At 48.6% G+C, this 15647-nt stretch overlaps 1 protein-coding gene across 1 annotated transcript in view; it reads left to right on the top strand.

The window, feature by feature from the left end:
• Positions 1 to 15647, top strand: part of LOC115085847 (E3 ubiquitin-protein ligase TRIM39-like) — a 61662-nt gene that overhangs the window by 25379 nt on the left and 20636 nt on the right. Inside the window, exon 5 of the mRNA XM_029592350.1 lies at positions 3232 to 3340. Within this exon, the coding sequence (XP_029448210.1) occupies positions 3232 to 3340 (109 nt within the window). The remainder of the gene's footprint in view (positions 1 to 3231; positions 3341 to 15647) is intronic.

The following is a 15647-nucleotide window of genomic DNA, read 5'->3' as shown; positions in this document are numbered from 1 at the left end:
TGTCTGGTGCCTGTGCTCTAGTATACAGCGTTTCTTGTGGCGGGGACGCCGTGCGCGCCTTGCTTATACAGTGTTGGAACATCCTAGGGAGCAGGGAGGACTTAATATGCCGGATTTTCGGCTGTATAACGTGGCCTGCCAACTCCGGTTTGTGGGCGCATGGCTCACGGGGTCCTATTATTATTGTGATGCAGGAATGTTGACTTGTATGATGGCCATGGGGTCCCCTTTGAGCCTCCTTCAGATTAGTGCGCGACACTGCCAAACCATGCCATAACCCCACATGTTACTCTACCCGTGTATTAAGGCCTGGCGATGGGTTCGACGATTGGGCAATATGACCAGAGTTAGATCTTTGCTCCTCCCTTTTGTGGGTAACCCAGAATTTCTGCCTGGCCAGGACAGTAGACCAGTCTTTCAATCATGGGCAGACAAGGGGGCACTGTTTGTTTTTCATATGTTTGATCCTGAATCTTATCTTTTGTTGGACTTTGCTACTCTGGCGCGCACCTTTCAAGTACCCATGAATCAGTTCTATGCTTTCCTTCAAGCACATCATTACTTGCAAACCTTCGCCTGGACACCCGCCCCACTAGCGGCCGAAATGAAGTTTGCAAATAACCTTTTTGATACGGCCTACTTGGCGAATACTATTACGGGCTGGAAAAAGCTTGGACAACAACTTCGGGCCGTCCAGCACACAGTCCGTTTGGCAACCCGCTGGTCCACAGCTTTGGACTCTACTATTACCCCACAACAGATTTCAGCTTGGTTCCACTGCCTATATTATGATGATGTTCGGTGGTTTAAAATGTGACTGGCAACATCAGCCCTTTGTATTAAGGGGCGGATTTTAAGAGCCCTGCTCGCCTAAATCCGCCCAAATCCGGGCGGATTTAGGCGAGCAGGGCCCTGCGCGCCGGTGAGCCTATTTTACATAGGCCTACCGGCGCGCGCAGAGCCCCGGGACTCGCGTAAGTCCCGGGGTTTGGCGAGGGGGGGCGTGTCTGGGGGGCGGGCCCGTACCGCGCGGCGTTTTCGGGGCGTGTCGGGAGCGTTCCGGGGGCGGGCCCGGGGGCGTGGCCGCGCCCTCCGGACCCGCCCCCAGGTCGCGTCCCGGCGCGCTAGCGGCCCGCTGGCGCGCGGGGATTTACATCTCCCTCCGGGAGGCGTAAATCCCCCGACAAAGGTAAGGGGGGGGGGTTTAGACAGGGCCGGGCGGGTGGGTTAGGTAGGGGAAGGGAGGGGAAGGTGAGGGGAGGGCAAAAGAAAGTTCCCTCCGAGGCCGCTCCGATTTCGGAGCGGCCTCGGAGGGAACGGGGGTAGGCTGCGCGGCTCGGCGCGCGCCGGCTATACGGAATTGATAGCCTTGCGCGCGCCGATCCAAGATTTTAGCGGATACGCGCGGCTACGCGCGTATCTACTAAAATCCCGCATACTTTTGCTGGCGCCTGATGCGCCAGCAAAAGTACGCCTATTCGCGCGGTCTGAAAATCTACCCCTAAGTGCGGCACGCGAGATGGCACGATGCTCCACCGATTGTTTGCCTGCCCCCTGCTGAGACCCTTCTGGACGGTGGTTCTCGATGTGGTTGGAACCTGTGTTGGAGTGGCCCTCGCCGCTACGGGCCGAGTACTGTTGTCCAGCACTTTGCCTGGGCCTCAACCCGGGTCCATTGAAGGCAAAATTTGAATGCATGGCGATTATGATGGCCTGTCGGACTATATTGGCTGATTGGACGGAGCCGTCGAATGCGCCTTCGGTTGCAGCCTAGTTGGCCAGAATGGCTTCTTTAGTGCAACTGGAACGGCTGGATTTTCTGGCGGGCAGGAGACAACCAGACAGCGTTTACTGTGACTGTTGGACTAAATGCTTTGATACCTTTCCTAGGCCTTTACAAGATGGACTGTACCTTAATGGATACACATTGCTCTGGTCCCCCAAGGGTGGGGGGGGGGGGGGTGTGTGGGGGGGAAGTAAGGTGTGTAAGTGGGGTGTCTGTGGTGTGCCTGGGGTGTGCAAGGTAAGGAGGGTGGAGGGGTGGATAGGTTGGGGAAGAAATTAAAAGCCAGGGGCTGCTGGTACTGAGTGCCTTCTTACTTGTTTGCAGTTTTATGGACTCAATGACTTGTTACCTGTCTTTCGTCCTCCGGATGGACACTGTGTGGTGATGGTTGTACCACTTTCCCTGTTAATAAAAAGTATTTTGACAAAAAAAGAAGAAACAAGGTTGGTGTATGGAAAACTTAATTCTGACAAGATTCGAGCCCGACTCTGGCCGAGTTTCACTCTTTTCTGAATAATGTTTTCCATATACCGACCTTGTTTCTTTTGTTCGCTACACCGGTTTAAGAGGCAGTGCCTGTGAAGTTTCTCTCTGTCTCCATCTGCTGGAAGGGAGGCAAAACCCAGGAGTCTGGACCGATCTGTGGTACTACAGGAACAAAAATTAGCAGGTAAGAACCAATTTTCCTGTACAAATCATTTCCTCTGCCTGTCTCATCTCTATCCCCTGGGGTTGAACATCTCCCAGAATAATCCCAGTGACTCCCTCCCTCCACCTCTCCCATCTCTATCCCCTGGGGTTGAACATCTCCCAGAATAATCCCAGTGACTCCATCCCTCCACCTGTCCCATCTCTATCCCCTGGGGTTGAACATCTCCCAGAATAATCCCAGTGACTCCATCCCTCTACCTGTCCCATCTCTATCTCCTGGGGGTGAACATCTCCCAGAATAATCCCAGTGACTCCATCCCTCCACCTGTCCCATCTCTGTCCCCTGGGGTTGAACATCTCCCAGAATAATCCCAGTGACTCCCTCCCTCCACCTCTCCCATCTCTATCCCCTGGGGTTGAACATCTCCCAGAATAATCCCAGTGACTCCATCCCTCCACCTGTCCCATCTCTATCCCCTGGGGTTGAACATCTCCCAGAATAATCCCAGTGACTCCATCCCTCCACCTCTCCCATCTCTATCTCCTGGGGGTGAACAGCTCCCAGAATAATCCCAGTGACTCCATCCCTCCACCTGTCCCATCTCTGTCCCCTGGGGTTGAACATCTCCCAGAATAATCCCAGTGACTCCCTCCCTCCACCTGCCCATCTCTGTCTCCTGGGGTTGAACATCTTCCAGAATAATCCCAGTGACCCCATCCCTCCACCTGCCCATCTCTGTCTCCTGGGGGTGAACATCTCCCAGAATAATCCCAGTAACTTTCTTACCATGTAGGTGTCAGAAGATGAAGTTTCCAAAACCAGAAGCTGTTTCTACTGACCTGAGATTGGATTTCCCAATGAGATACCCTCAACAATTGAAGAAAGTGATCACAAGCTTGGAGGTAGAAGAATCTCTCTTTTACTTTTGCTTTATTTGTTTGCATTAAATCATTAGCAGTGAGAATGTGGAGTTTCTCAGATGCAGATCTGCAATCTGTCTGTACAGATGAGAGATTGCTGCTCTCTTCCCCTTCCCCTTCCTCTGTTTGTGCTCCTGATCCCGTTCTCTCCCATCTTCCCCGATTCCTTATTTATTCTGTCACTTTCTCTTACATTTGCTAAAATTTCATATTGCAAAGCTTGCCTTATGAACACATTTTAAATGTAAATCTCTGAGCTCTCTCAGTATATTCTATAGAGAGACTTGTGGAGGAAGAGAAGGCAGAGAAGGGGATATGATTGGGATTTATAAGTCACGAGTGGGGTGGAACGGGTAAATAGGGGCGGATTTTAAGAGCCCTGCTCGCCTAAATCCGCCTAAATCCGGGCGGATTTAGGCGAGCAGGGCCCTGCGCGCCGGTGAGCCTATTTTACATAGGCTCACCGGCGCGCGCAGACCCCGGGACTCGCGTAAGTCCCGGGGTTTTCTGAGGGGGCGTGTCGGGGGCGGGCCCGAACCGCACGGCATTTTCGGGGCGTGTCGGGAGCATTCCGGGGCGGGCCCGGGGGCGTGGCTACGGCCCGGGGCGGTCCGGGGGCGTGGCCGCGCCCTCCAGACCCGCCCCCAGGTCGCGTCCCGGCGCGCTAGCGGCCCGCTGGCGCGCGGGGATTTACGTCTCCCTCCGGGAGGCGTAAATCCCCCGACAAAGGTAAGGGGGGGTTTAGACAGGGCCAGGTGGGTGGGTTAGGTAGGGGAAGGGAGGGGAAGGTGAGGGGAGGGCAAAAGAAAGTTCCCTCCGAGGCCGCTCCAATTTCGGAGCGGCCTTGGAGGGAACGGGGGTAGGCTGCGCGGCTCGGCGCGCGCCGGCTATACGGAATTGATAGCCTTGCGCGCGCCGATCCAGGATTTGCGCGGCTACGCGCGTATCTACTAAACTCCCGCGTACTTTTGCTGGCGCCTGATGCGCCAGCAAAAGTACGCCAAATCGCGCGGTTTGAAAATCTACCCCATAGGGAACGGTTATTTACCCTTTGAAACTTCACTAGGACTAGAGGACGCCCCATGATAGTAGCAAGTGGCAGATTTAAAACAAGTCGTAGGAAGGATTTTTCACTCAGGGCACAATCAAGTGATGGAATCTGTTGCCAGAGCATTTGGATTTCAGAAAAGGATTGGAGAAGTCCCTGAAGGAAAAGTCCATAAAGAGTTATTAGCCAGGTGGACTCGGGAAAGCCGGTGCTTATCCCTGGGGGTGAGATACAAGAAATGCATCAGTTACTGGGGGTCTGCCGGGTACCTGTGCCCCAGACTGGCAGTGTCAGGGACGGATTCTGGGCTCCATGCACCCTGGCATTTCTGGGAGGGTTTCATTATCCCGCTTCGTTAGCTGATTCTGTACTATCCCTGCTGACTTAGCCGCATAACTTTACACCTGCTTCAGTCCAGGCCTGAGTTATCTGATGTTGTGTGGCTGAATAACTTGCTATTTATCTGAATATCTTCAAAAGATAACCAGGTAAGTAGCACAGTAAAGATGTAAAAGAAATGTCATTTGTGGGCAGTGACCTGATGTCCACCACCTGCCCCATTATCGGGCGGATTTTAAATGCCCTGCGAGCGTAAATCCGGCCGGATGTATGTGCGCAGGGCACTCGTGCGCCGGCGGGCTATTTTGCATAGGCCGCCGGCGCGCGCAGAGCCCCAGGACGCGCGTAAGTCCCGGGTTTTTAAAAAAGGGGCGGGAGGGGGCGTGTCTGGGGCGTGGCAGAATGACGCGGCGTTTTGGGGGCGTGACGCGGCGTTTTGGGGGCGGCGACCCGGGCGTGGTTTCGGCCTGGGGGCGTTTCGGGGGCGTGGCTGCGGCCTCCGGACCAGCCCCCGGGACCGGAACACGGAGCGGGGCAGCCGGCTGGCGCGCGCAGATTTACGTCTGCTTTTCGCAGGCGTAAATCATGGAATAAAGGTAAGGGGGGGTTTTAGATAGGGCCGGGGGGGTGGGTTAGGGAGGGGAAGGGAGGGGAAGGTGGGGGGAGGGTGAAGGAAAGTTCCCTCCGAGGCCGCTCCGAAATCGGAGCGGCCTCGGAGGGAACAGGCAGCGCGCGCTGGGCTCGGCGCGTGCAGGTTGCACAAATGTGCACCCCCTTGCGTGCGCCGACCCCGGATTTTATAAGATACGCGCGTATCTTATAAAATCCAGCGTACTTTTGTTTGCGCCTGGTGCGCGAACAAAAGTACGCGATCGCGCAATTTTTAAAAATCTACCCTTATATGAACATTGTCCCAGTGGGACGAGCCGTGCAGCCCCCTTCCTGCCATGCACCGCCCTTATTGTAAAATGTGTCGGGGGGGACGGACACCTCCTGTTTCCCCTTCGGTTACTGTTGTAATCCAAGGCTTCCTGTCACCCTCTCTCCCCACCCGCTCTCACAAAACTCTTACCCCCACCATCCCCCCTCCCCCAGACTAGCAAACACCGTGCGGAGAGTGAGGTAACCTCTAACGTGGGAATGCAGGACTTCTGTGACCTCCCCTCACGCCCAACGCACAAATCACACAGCGCATAGATTGGATTAACAAAAGGCTGCAGTTTAATAACCCAAACAGTAACCCGAGCCTTACAAACTTCAGTACCCCTACTCTGCCACACACGAGCCCCCCACAATCTCACACCCCAGCGTTGTGAGGTTCAATCCCTTCCAGTCCACCTCCGCCAAATCGGGTCCTCTCTCCCCCCTCCAGCCGTAGAGGCCCAGCTGCTCGGACACTGACCTCACTGCTCTCAAGCTGCCCTGTGTATCAGCCCCCCAGCTGCACATTTCTCAGAGGTCAAGCCCCCAGCTGCACATTTCTCAGGGGTTAAGCCCCCTGCCAGCACATTTCTCAGGGGTCAAGCCCCCAGCTGCACATTTCTCAGGGGTCAAGCCCCCAGCCAGCACATTTGATGTTTGCGCTGTAATAACTTGGCTCGGGTTTACCACCGCAAACAAGGGGGATACCAGTCACCCCTGTACCCCCACTGCGGCCCATGCCCTCACCTAAAAAACTTTCCAAAGCCTCTCTAAGTGTTATTGAGAAGACCTATCCCCTCCTCTGACAGATGTAAGGATAAATCTTATCAAAACAACCCTGAACAGACATCCAGCGACCAATAGTGTCGCACCCTAAACCCCCCTGGTGACACAATCCATGCACCCAAATAGATAAATCCCTAAGCATAACTTAACCCACTCTGTCTGACCAACCAAACTTGGTTTCCACTAAACTATTCATCAAATAGGCCCAGCATTTCCTTGCCACTCCAATGAATTCATGACAGGACCATTACCCTACATCATTCCCACCTAAATGAATCACCTTCACCAGTACCTCCGGCTCATGTCAGCTCCTTGATCCATGATGGCTGGAATTAGGTGGGCCCATCTCATACCATAAAATCCCATCCAACATACTCTCTGCCCCACTCCGAACAGGCCCAAATGTTCACCAAGCAGCCTTGACATTGCCCAACTATGGGCCCAGTGCACAAAGGAGTGGCCTATGACCCAGGCACACCCCTTCTCAACCTCGCCCACTCAAAATCCTGAAAAACAAAGCATGACAATCATTAAAACTTCGTCCATCCCCTCCCCTACATCTCCTGTCAAATATAGGATAAAATTATTCCCAAATATACCGTTCTCTGTAAAGGCTATGCCTATATATCTTCTGTTGTAAGTTACTTGTAAACCGGCACGATGTGCAAACGGTTGCCGGTATATAAAATAAAATAAATAAATAAATAAATAAAATTCCACCTCCCAATCTGATGGATCTTGTTCACAGACAGGCCAGACTCAGCTGTGATCATGGCTGCCCTCATATGGAAAGAATGCATTTTGTACGCCCCTGTATTCCAGTCCAACCTCTGAATCACCAGCATAAGGACCCTGGCAAATTGAAAATGTGTCAGAGGAGAACCATCCTCATGCACCAAAAAATGACCCTCCACCGCGGGTCTCAGATGCACGATATCCTGGGCACTATGCACCAGACAGGTCAACTCAAAATTTGACCAAAACAGCATAAATGTCTGCCCCTTCCCCTCTGGTCAACCTTAGACCTGTGAATAAGTAAACTCACTGCTTCATCAAATACTCGGACATTACCATTCAATAACCCCAACTCCCCTGGCCAAGCCGCAGACTCTGCCACCAGCTCCCCAACTCTCAAGACCTCGAAAAAAGCAAAGACAAATGCTACTCAGAACAGAATTACCTCATAAAACGACCAACAAATTAGGAGATTCTGCAGGATTACAACCAACTCAGCAACCAATTAAGCCACCTTTTGTTCATGACCGGGCCACATGCTCTTCCCAACCCCTAAGAGCCCTCCTGACCATGAAACTGACTACTGGATTACCCCACCCCACCACCTTCTGAAAGAAGGAGAAACCGGCTATACACACCCACACAGAGCTCAAGGATTACCCAGCCACCTAGGCTCTTAGAATTTACTTCAGTATAACTTCATCCATAACCAGTCCCTCGCCCCAACCCATTGCCCTCAGGAAACTCATCACTGCATCTCTTCCTTTTAAGGATATTTTAAGGATATCTCTTCCTTTTAAGGATATCCTTTTAAGGGTATCTTAATTCACCACTAACTGACGCTCAGAATTTTTCTAAAGAGGGTAATTAATAAATGTACCTCAACATGGTAATTCAATAACTCTGCAAACTCCATAACTCTGTTCACACCATTAATTGGTAAATTTGTTCTCCCTGTTAAATTCCTAGCTCCTTTTCACTGCTCCAAGTTGTGTAATTCCCTTGTTTTATTGTAACTGCAATCTTTTTTTGAGCACCTGTTAATGTTCCTTATTATTTGTTACCTTCCTTCACCTCTTGTTCATTGTAAACCGGCATTGATGCGATTCTCATCGCGAATGCAGGTATAGAAAACTCAAAACAAATAAATAAATAAATATTGCCCAGGGGCAGATTGGCCTATCAGGGGATTGGGCATCCCCCCGTGGGCCGATTGCTCCAGTCATGTTGTCTGCCGTGTGCGGCCGTGACAGAGCCACGCTCGGCAGACCACGTGATGCATCGTGGGCCGGCCTGGGCGGCGAATACCCGGGCCGGTCTGACATCGTCAATGCGTCGCTGATACTGCTCAAATTGCCGGAACCACAGAGGCCTTTATCATTGCCCATGTGTCTTCAGGCCAAGAGACCAAAGGTATTCCAGGACGAAAGCTTCCTCCTGATCTGCCTGAGGAGCCAACAGCAGAAATGAGAAAAGGCATCGGCTACTAGGTTCACCCCCAGCAGTACATGCCTAGCTCGAGCGTTAATAAGCCATTTCAAACACAACTAAACAAATTCCTGCAAAAGTGCAGATACTAACTCGCACCTCGCGGACTGTCTATTTATCACTTCAACCACCCCCTGGTTATCGCACCAAAACAGCATCCTCCTGTCCTGCTGTCCTTGGCCCCACAGCGCCAAGGCTAAGACAATGAGAAACAATTCAAGGAAGGTGATGTTTTTGATGACCCCCTATGCCAACCCACTCTTAAGAACATAAGAACATAAGAAATTGCCAAACCAATTCTGAGCCTTGATACAGGCCTCTCTGTCTTAATATGGGTGATAGGAGCCCCCAACTGCTGGCCTACCTCAACAAAATCCCGCAAAGGTCCTCACGCACACACACACCCCGCTGCACCTACAAATAAAGTTTCATCCAAATAATGCAACATGGTATTCTTCCCTGTCACCTGGACCATCAGGCAATGAACAAAAGAACTGAAAGCCTCAAAATATGCACAAGAAATGGCACATCCCATGGGAAGACAATGATCAACAAAGTATTTGTTCTGAAAATCAAATCCTATCAACGGAAAACTGGAGGGATGCATCGGCAGTAACTGAAATGTTGATTCAATATCTGTCTTGGCCAAACCTCCCCCCAGCTCTCCTAACTAATGCTACTGCCTCATGAAAAGATGCACCCAGGACTGAACCCCATTCCCTAGGGATGAAGTTGTTTGTGGCAGACCCCTCAGGAGATCATAAATTCAGTATTAACCTGAACTTATCTTCATTCTTTGGGACCACCGCCAAAGGGGACAAATGCATCACTGGGAATGGCTGCGTTGTGACAGAACCAATGAGACGTCCAAGACTCTATTCTGACCCCAAGTTGTCTCTAACCACCTCCACATAATATCTGGCAGAACTCGCATTTCTTGCCCTTCCCCTGCCTCCTGGGCTCACATAAGGAATCACAAACCCGCTCTCAAACCCCTCCCTTAATAAAACAGCCTCGTCCTTATTCAGATAAATTTGTAACCAAGCATTCATCTCCTTCACCCTAACCGGTGAGGGTGCCAATGACTGCAGAGCCTCCTTACTTGGTTACCCTACCCACCCCTCCTGTACCCGCTTCTCCTGTGCCCTGCTGACTACATTTGGATGCAGAATCCCTGGCTCCTCAGACTGAGCTCGCATGTCTAAACTTGCAATCCAGGATCAAGCATGTGGCTTTATTAACTCTCCAACAAACCTCCTGTCCCACGGACTGTCCTTTAACCTGTGTACCCACATTGGCCCCAAAATCGTGAAGGGAAGCATCCCTGTCACTCTAATCCTTTACCGATCCACTCTGACCTGCCCCACCAGCTTTAACACCACCACTGTGACCCTTGTTCTTCATTTGGGTCAGCCAGGGATTGCTGACCTGAGTCACCATGACATATACTGGCTCTTCTCCATTCTGTCCTTGAATCACTCATCGTAATTCAACCAAGCCCTTCCCTAACAATCTCTGATCCTATCCCCATAAGCAAGGAGGACCCCATAGTGCGAGGGATCAAAATGACCTCTCGTAGTGGCCAGCCTCAGAAAACATCGCACCCAATTTATCATATTCCGCGGGACTTCCTTAGAACTCATATCCCCCTTTGCCGCCTTCTTCCCCTTCTGTTTGTCTGTCCTAGCACCCCTCCTCCCTTCCAACAACTTGAAAATGTCAATATATGTTCTTTTCCTTATTTTCCTATGTAGACTCCTATGAAGCCCTTCCCATAACTCCATAAAGGCCACCAAAGCTGGATGCCCCCTGTACTTCCCGGGAGCACTGACTTGTTCTCCCTTCAAACCCGGCCTAGATCTGCCTGGAGATGAAGATGAAAAACCTCTGTCCTTAATCCTCTTACATAGAAACATAGACAAGACGGCAGGAATGATAGGTCATTTTGACATAATTGGCATCACAGAGACTTGGTGGAAGGAGGATAACTAATGGGACAGTGCTATATCAGGGTACAAATTATATCGTAATGATAGGGAGGATCAACTTGGTGGGGGTGTGGCACTTTATGTCCGGGAGGGTATAGAGTCCAACAGGCTAAAGATCATACAAGAGACTAAATGCTCAGTAGAATCTATATGGGTAGAAATCCCATGTGTGTTGGGTAAGAGTATAGTGATAGGAGTATACTACCGTCCACCTGGACAAAATGGTCAGGCAGATGATGAAATGCTAAGAGAAATCAGGGAAGCAAACCTATTTGGCAGTGCAATAATAATGGGAGATTTCAATTACCCCAATATTGACTGGGTAAATGTAACATCAGGTCTTGCTAGAGACATAAAGTTCCTGGATGTAATAAATGACTGCTTCATGGAGCAATTGGTTCAGGAACCAACAAGAGAGGAAGCTATTTTAGATTTAATTCTTAGTGGAACGGAGGATTTGGTGAGCAAGGTAACTGTGGTGGGGCCACTTGGCAACAGTGATCATAACATGATCAAATTTAAACTAATAACTGGAAGGGGACAATAAGTAAATCTTTAGCACTAACATAAACTTTCAAAAGGGAAACTTTGATAAAATGAGGAAAATAGAAAAAAAATGAAAGGTGCAGCTGCAAAGGTTAAAAATGTTCAACAGGCATGGTCATTGTTTAAAAATACAATCCTAGAGGCGCAGATCATATGTATTCTACACATTAAGAAAGGTGGAAGGAAGGCAAAATGATTACCGTCAAGGTTAAAAGGTGAGGTGAAAGAGGCTATTTTAGCAAAAAAAAAAAATCTTTCAAAAATTGGAAGAAGGATCCATCTGAAGAAAATAGGTTAAAACATAAGCATTGTCAAGTTAAGTGTAAAACATTGATAAGACAGGTGAAGAAAGAATTTGAAATGAAGTTGGCCATAGAGGCAAAAACTCATTAAAAAAACTTTAAAAAATATATCCGAAGCAAGAAACCTGTGAGGGAGCCAGTTGGACCATTAGATGACCGAGGGGTTAAAGGGGCTTTTAGGGAAGATAAGGCCATTGCAGAAAGACTAAATTAATTCTTTGCTTCCGTGTTTACTAATGAGGATGTTGGGGAGGTACCAGTTCCAGAGATGGTTTTCAGGGGTAATGAATCAGACGAACTGAATGAAATCACTGTGAACCTGGAACATGTAGTAGACCAGATTGACAAACTAAAGAGTAGCAAATCACCTGGACTAGATTGTATGCATCCTAGGGTACTGAAGGAACTAAAAAATGAAGTTTCTGATCTATTAGTTAAAATTTGAAACCTATCATTAAAATCATCCATTGTACCTGAAGACTGGAGGGTGGCCAATGTAACCCCAATATGTAAAAAAGGCTCCGGGGGTGATCCCGGTAATAGACCAGTGAGCCTGACTTCAGTGCTGGGAAAAATAGTGGAAACTATTCAAGATAAAAATCGTAGAGCATATAGAAAGACATGGTTTAATGGAACACAGTCAACATGGATTTACCCAAGGGAAGTCTTGCCTAACAAATCTGCTTCATTTTTTTGATGGGGTTAATAAACATGTGGATAAAGGTGAACCGGTAGATGTAGTATATTTGACTTTTCAGAAGGTGTTTGACAAAGTCCCTCATGAGAGGCATCTATTGTAACGCTCATGAGAGGCATCTATTGTAACGCTCATGAGAGGCATCTATTGTAACGCTCTCTTCCTCGGCATCCCTGCAATACATACCAAGCCTTTACAACTTTTGCAAAACGCCGCCGCTAGGATTCTATCAAACACAAGAAAAAGAGACCATATTACCCCCACACTCATAGAACTACATTGGCTCCCAATAAATTCACGAATTCTTTATAAAGCACTATCCATCATTCATAAAAGTCTGGTAAACTCCAACTTCAACTGGATCAACCCCCCCCTCCTCCCCCGCACCTCCAACAGACCCACCCGCACAGCCCTCCAAGGGACCCTTCGTGCCCAACCCATTAAAACCTTCAAACTCTCCTCTACTATTAGCAGAGCTTTCTCCCTCGCCAGCCCCACCTTATGGAACTCCCTACCCCATGATATACGCCTAGAGACACATACACCCAAATTCAAAAAAAAACTGAAAACCTGGCTTTTCCAGCAAGCCTACTCCATATCCCCCCCCACCACTTAGAATTTCCCCTCTAGAGAATTCCTCTATAATATAATCTTCGAGCTATGACCATGAATGCTTTCGATTTAAGACTAAGAATTTGCCTGCTGTTTTTTGTATTTTGAACTCTCCTATCTGTGTATATAGTTTTTTACTCATATTGAGTTATATTTATATCTAGTTTTCACCCCCTGTTTAATGTACTCTATTGGTTATATGTAAGGGCCCTGCCCAAAAGTTAATCCTGTTCCGCTGTTATATGTAAGGGCTCTGCCCAAATGTTTTTGTTTTTTGTAAACCGATGCGATGTGTCAACGGATGTCGGTATAAAAGAGACCTTAAATAAATAAAAATAAATAAATCTAAGAAAACTAAAAAGTCATGGGATAGGAGGCGATGTCCTTTCGTGGATTACAAACTGGTTAAAAGACAGGAAACAGAGAGAAGGATTAAATGGTCAATTTTCTCAGTGGAAAAGGGTAAACAGTGGAGTGCTTCAGGGATCTGTACTTGGACCAGTGGTTTTCGATATATATATATATAAATGATCTGGAAAGGAATATGACGAATGAGGTTATCAAATTTGCGGATGATACAAAATTATCTGAGTAGTTAAATCACAAGCAGATTGTGATACATTACAGGAAGACCTTGCAAGACTGGAAGATTGGGCATCCAAATGGCAGATGAAATTTAATGTGGATAAGTGCAAGGTGTTGCACATAGGGAAAAATAACCCTTGCTGTAATTACACGATGTTAGGTTCCATATTAGGAGCTACCACCCAGGAAAAAGATCTAGGCATGATAGTGGATAATACTTTAAAATCGTCAGCTCAGTGTGCTACAGCAGTCAAGAAAGCAAACAGAATGTAAGGAATTATTAGGAAGGGAATGGTTAATAAAATGGAAAATGTCATAATGCCTCTATAACGCTCCATGGTGAGACCACACCTTGAATAATGTGTGCAATTCTGGTCACCGCATCTCAAAAAAGATATAGTTGCGATGGAGAAGGTACAGAGAAGGGCAACCAAAATGATAAAAGGGTTGGAACAGCTCTCCTATGAGGAAAGGCTGAAGAGGTTAGGGCTGTTCAGCTTGGAGAAGAGACGGCTGAGGGGGGGATATGATAGAGGTGTTTAAGATCATGAGAGGTCTAGAACGAGTAGATGTGAATTGGTTATTTACACTTTCGAATAATAGAAGGACTAGGGGGCATTCCATGAAGTTAGCAAGTAGCACATTGAAGACTAATCGGAGAAAATTCTTTTTCACTCAACGCACAATTAAACTCTGGAATTTGTTGCCAGAGGATGTGGTTAGTGCAGTTAGTGTAGCTGGGTTCAAAAAAGGTTTGGATAAGTTCTTGGAGGAGAAGTCCATTAACTGCTATTAATCAATTTTACTTAGGGAATGGCCTCTGCTATTAATTGCATCAGTAGCATGGGTTCTTCTTAGTGTTTGGGTAATTGCCAGGTTCTTGTGGCCTGGTTTGGCCTCTGTTGGAAACAGGATGCTGGGCTTGATGGACCCTTGGTCTGACCCAGCATGGCAATTTCTTATGTTCTTATGTTCTAAAGGAGCCAATGATCCACCCAGTCTGCCCAGCAAGCTTATGCCAATATTTGCTGCACTCTGCAGGTTACCCCCATGCTTATCAGTTTCCCAGACTGTAAAAGTCAGGAGCTCGGGTGCTGTTTGAATCCAATTTCCCTTAACCCTTGCCATGGAAGCAGGGAGCAATGATGGAGCTGAATCAAAAGTACTAGGCTTAGTGATTAAGGGTAGTAACATCCGTATCAGCAAGTTACCCCCATGTTTATTTGTTCCTCAAACCGTGAAAGTCAGGGCCCTGGTTGGTTGCTGTAGGAATCCAGTTCCCCTTTTCCCACTGCCGTGGAAGCAGAGAGCACTGATGGAGCTGCATTAAGCCTTGGTACTGTTATTTATTAAGGGTAGGAACCACCACATCAGCAAGTTACCCCCAGTTACCCCCCTGCACCCTTTTCTTTATTCCCATCCTCTCGCCTTTAGGGATCCTCAGTGTTTATCCCATGCCCCTTTGAATTCCTTCACTGTTTTCATCTTCACCACCTCCTCCAGAAGGGCCTTCCAGGCATCCACCACCCTCTCCATGAAGAAATATTTCCTGACCTTGGTTCTGAGTCGTCCTCCCTGGAGTTTCATTTCATGACCTCTAGTTCTAGTGATTTCTTTCCAACGGAAAAGGTTTGACGATTCTACATCATTAAAACTTTCAGGTATCTGAAGGTCTGTATCCTATCTCCCCTGCACCTCCTCTCCTCCAGGGTGTGCACAGTCAGATGCTTCAGCCTCTCCTCATAACTCTTCCAGTGCTGACCCCTCACCATTTTGTTCGCTCTTCTTTGACCGCCTCCACCCTGTCTCTATCCTTTTTGAGTTACGAGCTCCAGAACAGAACACAATATTCCAGGTGAGGCCTCACCAAGGCCCTGTACAAGGGCATTATCACCTCTTTTTCCTCCTGGTTATTCCTCTCTAACAGGCCGATACAGTAAGGAGCGGTAGGAAGAGCTGCGTTAGTGCCGGGCGCACCCGCGGTTGCCGCACGCACAGTCCAGCTCACCTACCGCTCGATACTGTATGTAAATAGCTTGCAAATGCAAGCTGCGTCTAAGAAGCGTCCGTGAAGCGTTAGGCCCGTGCAACCCATTTTACTGTATAGAGCGCTATACAGTATCCTGGGTGCGCTGGCCTAACGCTTCACGGACAGGCTGGTATCTGTCATTTCAAATGACATTTGAAATGACAGGTACCAGGAAGTGGACGGTTCTCCGACGCTCGGGATTGCCAGCCCTCT

The sequence above is a fragment of the Rhinatrema bivittatum genome, chromosome 2 (assembly GCF_901001135.1).
Source record: "Rhinatrema bivittatum chromosome 2, aRhiBiv1.1, whole genome shotgun sequence".
Lineage (NCBI taxonomy): Eukaryota > Metazoa > Chordata > Amphibia > Gymnophiona > Rhinatrematidae > Rhinatrema > Rhinatrema bivittatum.
The sequence above is the reverse complement of the archived record's forward strand: the minus strand, read 5'-3'. Positions and strand labels throughout refer to the sequence as shown.